The sequence below is a fragment of the Nesoenas mayeri genome, assembly GCF_963082525.1.
Source record: "Nesoenas mayeri genome assembly, chromosome: 3".
In the NCBI taxonomy this organism is placed as follows: Eukaryota; Metazoa; Chordata; class Aves; order Columbiformes; family Columbidae; genus Nesoenas; species Nesoenas mayeri.
Window position 1 is genome coordinate 101,684,865 of NC_137544.1, and position 17,636 is coordinate 101,702,500.

Sequence of the window (17,636 nt, forward strand, 5' to 3'; positions counted from 1 at the left end):
AGCTTGGAAAAAACTCACGGTATATTCTTGCTTAATAGCAAATGAAAACAGTATTTTCTGAGTATGAAGGTGACTCTACTTTACGTGTAAATAAATATTATGGGAAGTCAGCATTGTTAAAGAGTAGCCCCATCTTTCCTTGTTTATCCTTATTCATCTGACAGTTTCCTTCCTGCATATTTTGGATGAAGGAGACTGACCAATATGCACTAGAGTAACTGCCAGATGAAATAATTTTATACTTGGACCTTATTAGATTCCAGACCTTCCCCTACCAGTAGCTCCCGCCATTCTCTGCATGTAGCAGCTACAGTGGACATATCCTTTTGAAGAGTGTCAGGTGTCACAGTAGCTGATTTCATAGACCGTTCACGTTTGAGGGTTATGATGATGATAACTTCCTTCTGTTGTTCTGCCTCATAGTCACTGGAAAGCCTGAGATAATGTGTTGGATTTTAAGTGTGTGTTTCTTGATATGTCAGTTGATTGCTTTGTCATGGATTTAGGGATTTATAGATGCATGACATTCTTTTACTCAGTCTGCAGGCTGACAGTCATTAGCAGAGTACTTCTGTAAGCCTATAGCATAGTTCATTAAAAAGCTTAATGTAATGTTATATAAGCAAATTTAGCAAATGTGGTGTATAATCACAAGGAATTTTTAAACTGGTGCATATCCATCCATATGTAAGAAGGAATCATTCTTCCTGGAGTTGAAAAATCTCATAGGCAGAAACTATAGCAATAAGAAAATGAGTTTGTTGTAGAACTGGGAACAGCAGTAATAGTTTTACTTTTTGCAGTGCTACATATATTTTTACAACCTCAGTAAAGATGTTTTAATTCCTCATTAAGTTAGACTTGACAGAAAATGTTGCAGCATAGCCATACTAGAGGGATAAGTCTGCAAGGTAAATACATACCAGATTTGTGGTATGCATTATATTCAGCACCTCCTAACCAGCAGTCAACATTTTGTCTTTGAAGTTTAGGTGATTGTGTTATCTGAGAGAAAAGCAGAATTTTTAGTCTAGTCAAAAGGTATTTTTGGACTGTGGAATAGCAGTGATATTCCACCTTGCAGGACAAAGAGGGTGATGTATCCACAGTTCTGATAAAATGCTTTTGTCACAAAGATGAAAAGGGAACAAAAAATGACACCATGTGACATTTTTCCCTCTAACAGCGATTGTTACAATGAGGGAGCACATGAGCTTTGTCCACTCTCATTAGAGACCAAAGGGTTCATAGTTGTTACTGTTTTCTGAGCACATGTTGTATTTCTTGATATATCTAATGCTCTCTCTTTTCATACCTCATCTATATGATGAAACCCCTGAGTTTTGACTAATCATCTGGGCAGCAGGAATTCTATCAGGAGACCTTTCCTACCAAGTGACTAGCAGCAAAAACCCTAATCAAAAGGCAATGTGGATAACTTCTGAAGAATTAATATAGAACTATGTAGATAGAAAACATACTGCAGGTACCCAGGTAGTTATTCAAGACTCTTTCTCCTTGTGACCCAATGCAATACAGAAGCTTGTACAACGAGGGGAAGAAATACAAGTTTTTGATTAGACAATTCAGCTCACGACTTTGTAGCAGTTCACTTGAGCTGCTAAGGCTTTACTCTGTGTAAAATCGTTTCCTTCCCTTCGTGTCTGGCTGTTACTGGGAGAGGACTGTGTCATGAACGAAGGTGGCTGGCACTTATTTCCAAGAATTTGGGGTGCCTTTTGATCAGATTGCGGTTTTACCTCTAGTTTTATCAAGGTCTGAGCTTTCTATTAACTAGCCTGATAGACAATAGGAATATGAAACAGTTGTTCAGTAATCCTTTTTTTTTTTTTTTTTTTTAGGGGTTTAAACATAAGATCGGTTATTTGGATTATGGTGATATTCTGAATTAACATTATCATATGAAAAATCTTCACATTTTAAAGGTGTCTTCAGTAAATTCAAATGGATGGTTTTAGGATGTTCTATTTGTCTTCTTTCTGGAAGAAAATATAATACAGGAGCAAATCTGATTTTGTTGTGATTAGTTGGATATTCTGCTGTCCTATGTTTGGCCACTGATTGAATTTTGCATTCTTTTTTTATTTCCTTAGTTGGATACTTTGATCTTTTAAAGGCGCTATTGTGCTTCAGCCTGAGATTCCTTTCAGCAAGACTTGGCTCTCCTTTTCTGTTATATTAGTGTTGGTGTTATTGCAGTGCTTCCAGACTCAGGTAAAGAATAAAACCTTATTGTGCCAGGTGCTACAGAAAACAAACAAACAAACAAACAAAACAACGAAAAAACATGGTAAGAAATATGAAGAGCATTTTTTTACACTCACAAGACATGTATGTGACAGGAAAGGAAAGGCTGCGCAGCTGATCTGATGATGGAAATCTAGTTTGCAGAGAGCTGCTTAGTTTTCTTATTAGCAAGCATAGTTTGAATCTCTTAGTTTTAGTTGAAGTTAAAATGTTTGTTGTTTGGAGGGGTGTTGATGGATCATTGAGTTAATAACTGCATGTAGTCTTTCATCTCTGCAGCAGCAGTTCAAATCCAGCCCGATCTGGAATCAGACTCAGACTACCGTAGTCCAATTTATGACTGTTGGCAGTAAAATGTTGTATGCTTAGTCTTGTGATACTTGCTCTACAGCAATACTAATAAACATAGACAATATGATGAGATAGATCTCATCAACATTGTAGTGAGTATGAGCTACACCCCCCTGCTAGACATACGCACACATAATTAGCTCCTAAGCTGCCGCAGAAGAAATTCTAGAGTTTGCATGCAGGCACTGGAATAAAGGATATTGCTCTTTCTAAAGTGCTAATTAGATCTGTAGATTTTGTAGGATGTAAGCTTGCCATGCTGTGTGGATTCTGTGGGTTAGGATTTGGACTGTCAATACAATATCTTGCATAAAACTAATTTAATATAAGTCCCCTGTGAGTGTGTGCAAGAGACATGTAACTGGTGTGGTTTTCACTACTTATTTGAAAGATACTGCTAAACTGGTATTAGATGATAAAGCCAACTTTCTTCTGGCCTTCAGAGTGTCTCTAACAAAGTATTTTTATATTAGCAACGAGTAACCTTTTACACTCTAAGGATGAAATTTGAAGTTAGCTAAAAATGTATCAGTATACAACTTTTAGTTTATGGAAATCATGACTTATGGCTGGGTTATTTTTAGACAGCTTTGGTACAGAATCTCTTGTTAGTCAAAAGAGGCATGACATATATTTAAAATCTGCTCTTCATATAAATAGTGGGGCTGTCCTTAAGTTGCACAAATGAAAGAAAGAGGAATGTAGCTCAACAGAGAAAGTGAGGATATAGGAAAAACAAGTAAAATATTTTTAACTGAACTATTTTAGACTTTCACCACCTCTATATTAGTTTGTTTTCTGCAGCTTGCCTTAAAGAGGATGAAGTTAACATGTTGGTAGTGATTCACACTTGATAGAGGTTTTGTTTGCATCTGGAAACATGAGGGACATAAGGATTTTTCCTGAATTTTCCAATGAATTTGCAATATAGGCAAAACTTAGGCCTTCAGTACCTTGGTTTCTCAGGCACCTTTTCCTCTTTTGTAGTCTGATAGGAAATTCGCTACAGGTAATCTAAAAGCTTCTCTCCTTTCCTCTCTTAAGTCTTCTATGCCTAGTCTCTTGTTATATTTATCATCTATGAAGTGTAGAATGAGATAAAATGGGTGTGTGCCCTATTCACTCAGTCTCCAGGGCACCCACACCCACATACTTTTAATTTCATCGTAAAGAGTGGAAATTGGCACAGTAGCTGCTTTGCAGAACTGTAAGTAGAACTGGGACCAAAGAGCTGGCAGTATTTATACTTTGTGTCCAAATAATCCCATAAATATTACTTGACTAGAGATAGTGTGTTTCTTGTCACACTTTTTATTTTATTGTAAATATATCAGATTCATATTTACTAGATAGGTATTGCTATTGCAATAAAAGTATTGAACATAATCCCTTTCGTCCTTTCCTTGTATACAGTACCCTATCTGGAAAGAAAGTCCTTAAGATAGGACTAAAGAACATAGAGAAAGTCTAGTATTTCTGGCAGGCAATTAATTCACTACCGATGTGCATTTGTTATGTGTATTGTACCAGCACTATTTTTAGCCAAATTCACAAGTTCCTGAAATCAGCACTTTTCAAAAGTTAGAACATAACAATTGTTATTTTTAGCAATCATTACCTAAGGATGTCTGTGTGCTTACCTAAGCATAATTAAAAGATGTATCCTGCTGTGCCTGCACAGGTGTTCAAAGCAGGAGTAGATCGTAAGTGGAAAAGTTACAAAACTAGTGCAAGAGAGAAGAATTCAAACTTGTGATTCAGTCACAGCTTGGTCCTTACCCCCTTGTTACTCTAGGGAGAATGGACGATTCGCCAATGTGATGCCTGATGGAAACTGAAATATCTTTTGAAGGGAGATATATATGGGTCTTCATAATATTATTAATCATGAAACTATTCCAGGTTAACCAACTGCATTTTGCTATTAATTTAATATTTTAAATGTTTATTCAATAATGAGAGTGGCAAACAAACTGTTACCCTGTAATAGATGACCTCTTGCCTCACAATTCAGCTTCGTCCAGTATTATTCTGGAGGATATGTAAATGTATGTCCTTACAGTGCCAGAACATGACAAGTAAAAGCAGAATAAGGCTGAAGAAGGAGCAAAAATGTATTTGAGTAACTGCTGCCTGTAACGTACCCCTGAGAGCAGTGTACTTCTCAGCTGCTTGGGGTAATGTAATTTATGCATCTGTTCCTCAGCACTATGTTGAAGATACTGGCAAAATTTGACTTGCTAATGGACTGTATTTGCTCTGATTTGATATGCAATAAAGTAAATATTTACATTTTAATAAACCTAAAGAAACTGGGGTTAAATCAAACATCACTGTTGTGTTTAACAGAATGTTCATTGTGGATTTAAGTCAGTATCAGACCCCATAAAGCCACTATGCAATTACAAAAAGCAATGCAATACCTAAAAATAGAGTGCAATGATTTTACATCATACCTGTTATATGGATGACAATTGCTTCTGCTGGGAGTTAAATGTCCTCCCTTGCATTTAGATGCTGATGTTTTCAATAAAGCTGTTAGAATAGCAGGGCAGGGTTTGTCTGCGCTGTACCAAATCTGCTCCCGCAGACTAACAATCTTCACATGCCAGATACAGAAAAAGCCCTTTAGTGAACACTTAGTTTTCAGCATTTATGAAACTGTCAGTCTTGGGCAGACCCCTGGGAGAAGGCCTGAGGGCCCTTCCTGTGCCGTGCAGATGGCTGAACTTAATTTTAATGATCACTGAGATTTCTGCATTCACAGACCTGCCTGGGAAATGAGGGGCTGGTTTTTGAGATCCTAACGAACAGCTGTGGTACTAATTGTCATTCTCCCCAGTTTTGGGAGAGCAAACAAAGATGGCATGAGCTCTTGGAATAACCCAGCTGCGGGGTGTCCTGGCTGGTTGTGGCTGAAACACAATAGTGAGGTAGGGCAAGAAAGTGTCTGTTCCGTGTCAGTGTTGGGAAAATGAGAGAAGTTCACGCTCCAGGGTTCCTAACCCAGCTTCTGTTACCGGTTCTGAATTAAAGTTAAAAAAAGAAAGGTTGTGAAGGTATCTCCTGATCCCCGCTGAGTAGAAAAGAACAGCTAGCAGAGGAGATGCACTTGTAAGATCACAGCACATCTGCCTTAATGACATGCCTTCCAAGGACGGGGCACTTTTTGAATTGTGGTGGTGCTGTGCAAGCCTTATAGTGGAAAAGCCTTTTTTTAAATATGTTTCATAACCTCTTTACCTGTTGGCTTTTATGACCTTTCATACTCTATGCAATATAGGAATATTTATAGATATTCTTGACTAATGTCCCATGAAGACCCGATCTTCCTCTGTCACTCTTGTTCAAGTTATTATTTATATTATGACAAAGCTTAAAAATTCTAGTCATAAACTATCTCCAGTGGAATCTGTAGATTTTAAATATCCCCATGTTGCAGAAGGCAAAAATGAGACAATAAGAAGTGAAATGATAGGCCTAAATATAGGCGTGTTTAGTAGCTGAGATGGAAAGAACATCCAGAAATCCTGTATTTTAATATTAGACCTGGTACTGTGTTACAGATGGATACAGAATGCTTTGTGAGAATGATAATTAGGTTCTTTGTGTTCTTCATAGCATTGTCTGGTATTTGTGCTGTGGAGTGACTTATGTTCACATCCACTTGATACCATTTAAAGAAATTCCAATAGTATATTAGAATAATGAAATTTCCTTTACAAAGCATCGGCTTTGTGCTGCTTCACTTTATTATTGTGATCCAGAAAGGTGGAGGGGTGAAAACACAGATGTTATATCCTTTCTTTTGTTTCTGCTCTGCATTTGGTCCATAACATAGAGTCTTGCATGTGTGCACCATTCCTCTCAGATAAAATGTATAGCTGTTTATGTGAACTTAGTAGGTTCAGCTGCAGATTGTTCTTTTGATGATCTGGAATCCATTTTCCAGCCATTTTCTTTTCAGCTAGTTGCATACTTCTGCATAGCAAATTGCGAAATATTTCTGTTGATTTGCGTAACACGGTTTTGTATTACTTAGGATGTTTTGGTGATAGGTTTGTTATAACCATTTTAACTACACAACTGAATTTCTAAGTGATTGCTATAAGCAGCTTCAGAACAGAGCCTGCAGAGACACAAACAAGTGTGGATTTTAACAGGAGAACTGAAAGAAATAGGAACTGAAAATTTGGACTGAAAAACCTTAGTATATTTATTGTTATAGCATTGTATTGGGCTCTAGGGCAGTGTTTCAGAGGAGGTTTTGGAAGTCTAGTGACTCAAATAATGTAAAGTGAATTAGAAGGATTCACTAGAAAATATAAGTCGGAAGCCTTCCTATATTTTGGCAGTAAATTTGAAGTGTTTCATGTGTTTGATCAATGCAAGCGGTATATTTAAAACTGTTGAAAATATTAGCATGTATGGTCTGTGTATTTAAGTTATAAAGAGTTGGCCCTTCTTCTTTGGTTTGTGCAACAGCAGATAAGATTTTGTTTTGTTTCAATGTACACACATTGCACATATGTGCATCATCTGGGCTAATGCACGTGCTACTGCTATTTTCCTGTGTTTCTGCTTGCCTTTTTTTTTTTCATTTGCTTGGACTACATTTCTGACTTTTGTAGTCTATGTTGTTCAATTAGCAGAATTTCAGAGTCATTAAATAATCATCTCCCTGTGGTCTCTCAATGTCTTTAATTCAGCAGCTGGCACTCCTCAGTAACCCAGGTGAGCTCTGGCAGACACTGTTAAGATGGCTTTTAAAGTGTAATTAAAATAACTCTTGTGTTCTGAAAAACTTGGGTACGTTTCTGTCCTCTCTTTTACTGCTACCGATGAAGAAAAATCATACATTTCAGCTTTAGCATGGGATATGGTGGAAAAAAGCAGCAAAGTGAGCACCATAGTGGCAAGCTGCAGCTGTCTTTTAGTGGAAGTAGGTGCAGCAGCATTAACCACTGCGGTAAAGCCGTGTACACTTAGATCAGGCCTAATTTGGGGCCCTGGAGTGATTAAGCGTATGTGTGGTGCATTCAGTTTCTTGTCATAGAATCATAGAATGTCCTGAGTTGGAAGGGACCCACAAGGATCATCGAGTCCAACTCCTGTCCCTGCATGTGACAACCCCACAGCTCACACCATGTGTCTGAGGGTGCTGTCCAGTCTCTTCTTGAACACTGTCAGGCTTGAGGCCGTGACACCTCCCTGGGGAGCCTGTTCCAGTGCTCCACCACCTTCTAGGTGAAGAACCTTTTCCTGATGTCCAATCTAAACCTCTCCTAGCACATCTTTGTGCCATTCCCTTGGGTTCTGTCATTGCTCACCAGAGAGAAGAGATCAGCACCTGCCCCTCCTCCTCCCCTTGTGAGGAAGCTGCAGCCACCATGAGGTCTCCTCTGTTTCCTTCCCCTCCAAACCCTTCACTGACTTAATAGCACTCTTCTGGACACTCTCCAGTAGCTTTATATCCTTTTTATACTATGGCATCCAGACCTGCACACGGAGCTCCAGGTGTGGCTGCACCCGTGCAGAGCAGAGCGGGACAACCACCTCCCTGCTCGGCTGGCCATGCTGTGCTTGGTGCACCCTAGAACATGGTTGCTCTCTTGGCTGCCAGGGCACACTGTTGGCTCATGTTTGACCAGAACCCCCAGATCCCTCTTCATGGAGCTGCTCCCCAGCATCTCAATCCCCAGTCTGTATGTACAGCCAGGGTTGCAGTGTCCTAAGTGCAAAATCCAGCACTTGCCCTTGTGTTGCCTTGTGTATTTGTAAGGTGAACAACTTTTTACATAAAGGAGGTTCAACCTCCACTTCAGTGTTTTTCTGCCATGGGTGGGAGGAGAAGGCAGGCATTAGGAAGGGAACTGGTCTTGGCCACTGTCAGTGTAATGAAGACTTTCAGGAATCCTGGGAAGGGAAGAGTGTGTAATGGTTGGCAATTTCTGGGTATGGTGTGAAATCTGTGGTTACAGTGTGGAGTCTTTGACATGCACAGTTGGAAACTGATGTCGACTCAGAGTCTTTTTGGGAAATAAACAGCAATTCTGTGAGAATTACTATTATTGTGTAGCACTCAGGTGTACTCGTCCTAAGCAAAGTGCTGGACAGAAGCATGAGGTCTTGGCATTTCAGTGGCTTAACCAGGAAAACAGTTTGATTCACTTATTACAGCTGATTTTCTAAGCAGGAGGATATAATAGCACCGAAGAAGGGAGATTCCTATTTCTGCTGTAATATCTTCCCAGCTTTGTTTTCTGTGAGATGTTTTGTGCTCTGTTCAGTGGTGAGACAAACTGTAAGAGTTGTTCCATGTAAAAATGATATAATGTTCTGTAAAAGGAAAATTACATTTGAGAAGGAGGTATCTATAAGTAATAAACAGAATAAGGCAGAAAAGTACTGACAGAAAAAAAAAAGATGAGTTTATCTTTTGTATAAGAACAACAGAATATATTTAGGAAATAGGGAACAGAATAAAATTATTTAGGACTGAGCTTCCCAAGAGATGCCCTTCTGCAGTTGCAATCTACAGAGGTCTTTGTATCCCTATAAGCACAAAAAAAGCTGCTGACAGGTGATTAGCTTCAGTGCTTGTTTTCCCATGCTTTAGTTCAGTCAAACCCACATGTCTTCACACAGCAAAGCTTCCCTTATTTTCTTTGGTATTAGATGGGAGGAATCTATCTACATGCGCATGTATGTATGTACTACTTTGTATGAGTATGTACTGAATGTTTATGATGAGAAGGTAATGATAGGAGCATGATAGCTACCTAAAATTTTTACATTTTAAATGCAAATGATCGATTGTGTATATTTGCTAATATGGATATCACATATATGTATCAGAGCAAAATTTTAAAAGGTATGGTAGTTTCTTTCTCTTGGTTATGTTATATCAAAATATGTTTCTGATTAGCAGCATTTTGATCTAGAAGCTGACTTCTTTTTCAGTCTTTCCTCGGATTTTCCACTGGTAAATGTCAGTCAGCAAAATTTCTGGTGATAAATTTGCTATCCCATTCGTTAGCTTGAAACTCAAAGTGACCAAGTTCCGCCTTTAAGATTTGTATTGCTTTGCCAGTTTCTCCTTCAAGTCTGTGTTCCATAACCATCTCGAGACTTCATTTTGAGCTGCATGAGAAAACAGAAGTCATTATCTGAATCAGGGTGTTCCTGGTTCAAAATAGAAGTATACTGTTTATATCCTAACAAGTTTACCATCTGATGGATGCATATGCTCTTCCAGAAATGAAGTAAAGACCATGGTTTAGTTCCTCTCACACAGCTCTCTGTTCCACAGAAGTTGCTATTGCAGTTGAGCACGTCAGCAGGAACAACAAGGATTGACTGTTACTTGTTTCTCAATCAGCTTTCTTCTCCCCAGGAGCCGAATCCCATGTTTGCTCAAGTTGATTGAAAGTTTCCATTGGTTTCAGAGGACATTGTGTCCAAGTGCAGGATGATTCTTACAGCCAAGAACTGAGGCAGCATTACTTTTAAGTTATTCAGCTGTTGAGTTTACTTTTCCTCGCAAGCCTTGCTGTTAGTGCCTTTCTACACTTCATGCTTTCGATGCTCTCAGCTACTTTTAGATTTGGTCTCTTAGGTAAATCGCCTGAATATAAACTGTAATTGGCTTTGCAAGCTGGGCTCTGTTTGCTTCTTTGCATGAATTTCCTTCAGAAACTGTGATCATCACTGATCCTTTATTTATTTATGTCCACAGGAAAATATCACTCCAAGAAAAGGGTGTAAGAAACATAAATGACCTATTTGTTGTTCTATCAAAAGCATAGGTAGATTTAATTTACACCGAAACCTGTGGCTGGAAAGTGAGTTTGTTTCTGAGAGTCCGCTGCTTCCTTTGTTTCCTTTCTAAGTTCACAGCAGATTTTTTTTGTTGTTGTTTTTTAAGCTCTGCATAAATTTTCACCATGGGTTTCCCCCCCTGTTATTACCAGCCAACCCACTGATCAGGCACCAGGGCTGTGTTATTGCTAAGTTTGTGGATTCTATTGGAATCAGAAATCAAATAGGTGATAATGAATGTGTTTAAGTTTTGTGATGTTTAGTAGGTAGATGTACATCATGAAGGCCTTTCTTGTTAGCAATTTGTTATGAAGATGAATCATTCTTTGGGGAAAGGTTATAGTCATGTTGTAAGTCAGATTCTAAAAATAAAAGAAAATCCAGCAGTGGTAAATAAGTACCATCTGGAATCTGAGCTATGTAATTGTATCATGATTTGTCACCACATAAGATAAACTTTTGAGAATGTTTAAGTTGAAGGTGTAGACACAGAGAGATCAAAATATGTTAACTACTTCAAGAAAAAAATAGATTCCATGTGAGCTGGAAAGACTTCCAGAATCAAGAAGATGGAATTCATTGCAACACAGCTGCATTGTGGGCATTGGGAGTAGCTGTGTGGTAGGTTTTATGTTGTTTTTAAAAATAGGGCCCTCTCTAATTATTTGATAGATGAAAATGAACTTATATCAAAAGGATCCCCTCAAATGCTTTTTGTGGTTTGACTTTGGTTGATGTAGCTCCAAGATGCAGTGAGGGATACAGGTGAACTGTGTGGGGGGTTTTCTACCTTTGAGAAGTATGTACTGCTGAAAATAAATCTATTCTATGTCTTGAATAAAGAAAAGAAATAGAGATTTCTGAGAAAAGGCATTGCAAGAAAACAGGAGAAGAAAACCAGCCAAGAAATGGGAAAGCAGTGAAAAAAGCAAAACGCCTTTAGAAATAACTGCTCTGAATCAACATCACACAAATTTCTGCTTCTGCCAGCTGCCCACTCACTTTCTCTTTTAATAGAAAGAATCTGAAACAAGAAGTGTGGGGAGCCATGGATTTGCTAAGGAAGTGAGTTTCCTGCTTTTGTGGGTTTTGTCTCACAACGTTGACTTAGTAATGGATTTGATCTCTTTAGGGTGTATGTAACATAGCAAAATGGTATAAGCAGCCTTATGTTTTTCCAAGTTTGCTCCTCCAATATAGAAGTGAAGCTTTAGTAATAGCTTTATTACTTCCTTTCCAAGTGCATCAGGAATGACACTTTGTTCTTTAAGAACTCTTCTACAGACATTCATTTATTCTCACAATGCTTCTGTGAGGGAGGCGGTAATATAATCTACATTTTGTAGACAGAAATCTCCAGCGCCAGCTAAGACAGTAAGTGATCTGTCCTGTTCCTCTCAGCAAACACCTGGAGTACAGCCGTGGTTAGAACCTGGCCAAATTTGGCACTGCATCTTGTGCTCATTGCTCATAGCCAGGCTGTCTGTCAGCTGAGACATGTCTGGGGACAGACACAGACACCCAGGAGACTTGCAGAGGTGGTTTCTTTTCTGCAAAATTGCTTAGGTGACTAAAATCTAAGAGGCTTTTCACTGACATCTGTTATTTCTGTTCCTTTCTTTTTAGCTGGTGTTGCCGGAGTACTCTATCCATAGTCTTTTCTGCATAATGTTTTTGTGTGCTCAAGAGTGGCTCACACTGGGGTTAAACGTTCCTTTGCTTTTTTATCACTTCTGGAGGTAAGTCTGTCTTTTATATGCTGACTGCTTATTAGCCTTATTTGCCAACTCAGCACACAGGCAGATTGTATGAAGTGCAGTGATTGGAGTCTGGCTGAATATCTTTTGCCTACACACTTTTGCTATAAGCAGCTGAAACTTACATTTCCAGGAGGGAAAAACAAAACCAAAAACCAAAAACACCCCAAAAAAACAAAAAAAAAAAAACCCCAAAAGGTAATTTTTAGTGAACACTTAGAACAGGTAAAGAAAACACATAATAATATAAATGTGGCTTCCGTCTACTAACTTAGATAAATATTCCGAAAGATATCAGGATGCACTCACCACAACTGAATAAAAACTCGGAGATTAAATAGGCTGGAATTTGGAAGTGGAACTTAGTGCGGCTCTAAGTGCTTCACAGATAGGGAGTTGTAAAACAGTTCATATCTGAAAGATCTTGTACCTATTGCTTACAGCCCTAGCAAGGAATCCTTTCCATCAGAGTTGTGAAACAGAGACTAGACAAATTGACAGAATTTTGCTTCTCATCTTCATAGGCAGCTTTATATTTGGTTTTGTTTGGTTTTTTTTCAGCGTAAAATAAGTTATTTGTGCTATACAGTGCAGAATTTCTGTTCTGCAGGGGAAATTTCTCTTAGAGACTCTTGGAGTAGAGATTGCAGTAGATGAAGTTGTCTTCACACTACCCATGTGAAAAAGTGGGGAGTGTTTCCAGTCTGGATCTCTGATACTTGTTTATGCTCATGGAGGGGCTTTCAGAGCTGATCACATAAGACCTGCTGCTGAGCAGCTTTAATGTGTTCTGGCCAGGCAGAGCAGCTGCTGCTGCATCTTCCTTTCCATTCAGGTGGAGGATCAGCCTTCTGTTGCCTCTGGAGATAACCAAGAGACACCAGTTTTTGTGGCTGTCGGTCTGAAGTCTTGGCACGTTTTGCATTTGCACAATGTTTCTGAAGGATGACTTTTGTCTGTCAGGGTTTCTTTGCGTTACAAAGATACATATCACAGCAGATAGCTCCTGTTGTGAAGTAGCCTGAAGAGTAAATCTGTAGAGAAGGCAAGACCATTATCTCAACTAGAAACTAAAAAGTTATAGCTTTTTTACACTATTTTCTGCAAAAGCTTGGTAGCAATGCAGATTCATATGATAAAGTGTATTATTCAGAAGTTGAACTGCCAGTATAGTTCTCAGAAAGCTAAATGGAATGAATCTGCAAGTGCTTTTCTCCCAGTTTGTCAGGTGCAATTAAAATGGTGCTGTTTTACTAAGGTTTAACAACCCAAGTGTGACAATAATACTGGTTTTAAAAGTTGTGGGGTTTTTGTTTGGTTGTTTGGTTTTGGTTTTTTTGGTTGTTGGTTGGTTGGGTCTTTTTTATGTTGTGTTTCATGTCCAAGGTGAAAATGGTCAGATTCTAAATAATTATATAAACCTTTGGAGAGAACTTTTGACTGTCTTTGTTCCCATGGTTCTCCATACGCTTTGCTATAATTGCTTCATAATTTCTGCTGGCTTAACCACAGACTGATTTGAGTTAATTGTGAAAGGTTCTGCATGAAACCAGTGGAAGATACTGTGTAATATCTTCATTCCAATGAAGATAATTAAGCAAGGTCTCACCGGTGGTCTCTGTAAAATAATTTGTAATGTTATCAGAGATTGTAAGTGTATGTGACTAATATTGGAAGGGAGGAAGTCAAAGTTACTATGACAACATTTACTTTCAAAGTTTGTTGTGAATAACTTCCTTTGGGGGTTTTATATATATCTGTTTGTTTGTCTATCTATCTGTAAGCAATCCCAGCAATCTTCAGTGGTTACATTACTGTTTCAAAGCAACAGAAATAACAATATTTCATCTGATTTGTGCTGATCTTCAAGCAGCTCATTAACTTTGCTGAGGACCTCTTTTTTGTTTGGTTACTTTTGTAAAAGCTCCTTTGCCAATAAATAAAAATAGTTCCTTTGTCAGGATTTTCTCGAACATCCAGTCACTGCTGAGAGTAACTAGAAATTTCTCCTACGTAAGAAGAAAAACACTTGCAAATTAAAAATTATTTGCATGATAAATTTTTGAGCAGTGCTACAGGTAGAAAACATTAGTCAGACAGCTCTTATATTACTCCATATTGACTTTTTTACTTTTGAGAGTTGAAGGAATTGAACTATCAGTTAGTTGAGACTGTCATCTTTCATCATGTCATGATGTCTGAAATCAGTTGTGTAGATGCAGTTAAAGCCCATTAATCTTTCCTCCATGCTGTGATCACAAGCTGCCACACATTGTCACTCACGATATGTACGTTATTAGTGAGTAAGCCAGAGACTTGAAAAAGGGCTGGTTATTGGGAGGGTGTGTATCTGCACATATTTAATACAGAATGTTACAGAGTCATTCCAGATGTCTTCTCCTGCTCTTTCAGATATTTTCGTTGCCCAGCAGATAGTTCAGAGCTAGCATATGATCCACCTGCAGTCATGAATGCAGATACCTTGAGTTACTGTCAAAAAGAGGCCTGGTGTAAGCTAGCTTTCTATCTCCTTTCATTCTTCTACTATCTGTACTGGTAAGTCTGGTCATTTCACTAAGGAAATAGACATTTGACATGTGAATTTGTATTTTCGGAATTACTGGAACCAACTGACTGGTTTCCTTAGTCTTACCAAACATGCTTCTGATCTTGATTCAGGGAAGCATGCCCACTTACAGAAGCATGTCCTTATATCTACTGACACCTCAATACAGAATATTAAGTGCCAGAGCCAAACCAAGGAAAAAGAATGTTTGCTCCTCCATAGTTTTCTAGGATGGGTGAAATAGCATATGTTATAATGACATTACATAAAATAAAAATTTTACTGTAAAAGTTTAGGATCAATTTCTATTGTGTTATACCAGCTGACTTTTTTTTCTTATGATTCAAAGGAATCATAAGAAAAATACTACAGCTGCCAATGTATATGATGCTCAAGGTGGTAAGTAAATGGGTAGGTAGATAGTTGGTAGGAACCTGGGGTATACCATGCCTGTAGTCATTCCTACAACCTCTCTTTCATGGTGGTGTAAGCCTGTGCATGGTTCAAACCCCTGTTTTAAGTACATGCTTGAAGATAAACACCCCAGTTGTGTGTTGTCCCCCTTGCTCCTTTCAGCTGTCAAATGTCCTTAGTGCACAGTTGCAAATGCCCAGTGCACAAATATATGAATATCATATTGAAGGTAAGGCCTTGGCGCAACCCTTACGCTTTTAGTCACCCCTGTAATCACATCGTAACAACAAAGGTTAACAGACTTTGAATGGAGATGCTGTTTTATGACTGATTTCTTCTGCTCCTTCTTCCATAATGTATTTGCACAGAGAGCCTCTTCAAGCCAGCCTTGCATGCCGTAATCCCTCTGCAAGGCAGGTTTGTATGCAGTGGAAGAAGATAAATGTTACTTCTCCTTTGATCATTGGTCTGTTATCTATTCTGTTGTTCCTCATGTCTTGAGGAATCATTGCTACAGGCTGATGTTTTGCAATATTAATTCTAAATACTATTGACATCAAAGCTTTTTTTTCCTCGTGTGTATGCGCCTGTGTCTGCATACATGAGAGGGAGAAAGAAAGTAGAAGGACCCAGACTCACAGAAGCTGGTAGGCGCTCAGCTCACCATGAGATGGATGAATCTGAGCAGGAGTTTAGCATCCAGTAGCTTTGTGGGTTTGGGCTGAGTGCCTTTGTTCACCACTCCTCTTCACAGGGGCGAGAGTGGAAAGAGCGGCAGTTACGCTAGACAAGCTCGGTTTGTAGTGCAAGGGGAGATGGCAAGGCATGGCTGGAGAGAGGAGCATTTGTAACCCCACGTTTTTGTGTTGGCTAAAAGACCCTGTCAAAGTCAGCTACGTAGTGTGGTCTAGCGTTTCTACTGGGACTCTACTGTTGTGCAGCTTCCTCTGAGCCCTGCTTCATTCTAAAATGTGGCCATAAGCCAAAAATCCACTGCCTGGTGCTAAATAAAATTGTATTAATTACATTCACTTTTCCTGTAGTTTCCTGGGTGTTGTCAGAATTGGAGTTGCTGTAAAACAGAGCTGTGGCAATATACTGTCATTTCTTTGCTTTCCACAGCTGCATTTAATATACGTGGATTCACTCCAGCTGGTGTCTGCATTTTATGTTTTTTCTACTGCATGGAGTTTTCTCCAAAGGAAGCAAAATAATGCAGTTTCATGGCAAACCTTGCCTGCCCTGCCAAGAGCTGCTAGTTGAAGTTTTAAAAATCAAACATGCTGAAGCAAAATAATTTTGTTCCTTCACTGTTCAAATTCAGACATCAGACTGCAGTTTAATAAGCTCAAACACAGCTTGTGGTGCAGTAGGATGTCGATAATAAATGTGTTATTTCTTGAGTGCTTTTTGATACCCATCTTGAATATATCATAATTAAGATACTTTAGAGAGATGGAAAGAATGCAGAGGAAAGCACAGGGTTACAGTCAGACCTGAGGAACAGACAGTAAAGGGTTCTAAAAATCTAAGTGCTCTGTGTGCCTCGAAAGAATAGTTTCATATTGTGTTTTTCTTTTACATTCAGCATGATCTACACTTTAGTGAGCTCTTAACTGAAAGATCATCATTAAAGACTGACAACAACAAAGGCTGGAAGTGCAAGGACGGGTGAGCCAAGTGATGCGTGATTAACAAAAAGGCAAGGAGATGAAAACTTTGATCCCAAGAAGTAAATAAAGTACGTGAAAGAGAGACTTAGCAAGAACCAGCAGAATACGATGGCAGAATGTCTCACTTAACTGTGTTTATCTCCTGTTTCTCAGTGCGTTGCAAAAACTGACTTTCAAAACCCAAACACAGAAAAAAGAAAAAGGCAACAAGGTGGGCCACACCACAGAACTATTCACTTCTTCAGGGATAATGCTGCTCGGATAAGTGGATTCATTATAAACTATAGCCCCTACTGTCTTCCAGGGAGCAAAATTTCTTAATGACAGTTCCGGACTGAGGAAGCAGAGGGCAAGATCATCTTACATGAAAAATGGGCACCGACTGGAGTTCAGATAAGAAGTGCGGCTGTTCTGCAGGGATATTCATATGATACTAATCAAACGTGGATGTTGGATCTTGTGGAATTGCTTCAGTGTTGATTTTTTTTTCCACCCATAACAATAATAACAAAAGAATTTGCAGTTGCTGTTTTCTAATGATATGCTATTCCTGTAGGTGAACATCCAGTATATTTCTGTACTTAATTTGTGATGCATCAATAACATACAGTAATAGTTACAAATACTTTGGCCTTGACCTAATAGTGCCAGGCACTTAAGAGAACCATGTTCCTCTGACTGCAAAAATAGGTAAAAGCTATGTAGATTAAGAAAGATTGTAGTATAGGTATTATATTCATCACAATGCTGGATAACTGGATAACAATGCTGGATACTGGGCCAGCT

General features: G+C 38.7%; 1 protein-coding gene across 2 annotated transcripts in view; it reads left to right on the forward strand.

Moving 5' to 3' along the window:
- CNIH3 (cornichon family AMPA receptor auxiliary protein 3) overlaps nucleotides 1-16,793 on the forward strand; it is a gene marked incomplete at both ends in the record, with an annotated part of 51,085 nt that extends 34,292 nt beyond the window's left edge. For both annotated transcript variants that reach the window (XM_080342320.1, XM_080342321.1), the window contains 3 exons: nucleotides 12,067-12,179; nucleotides 14,610-14,753; nucleotides 16,766-16,793. In XM_080342320.1, coding sequence (XP_080198446.1) covers nucleotides 12,067-12,179; nucleotides 14,610-14,753; nucleotides 16,766-16,793 — 285 coding nt within the window. The remainder of the gene's footprint in view (nucleotides 1-12,066; nucleotides 12,180-14,609; nucleotides 14,754-16,765) is intronic.
- Between the last annotated feature and the right edge of the window lie 843 nt (nucleotides 16,794-17,636).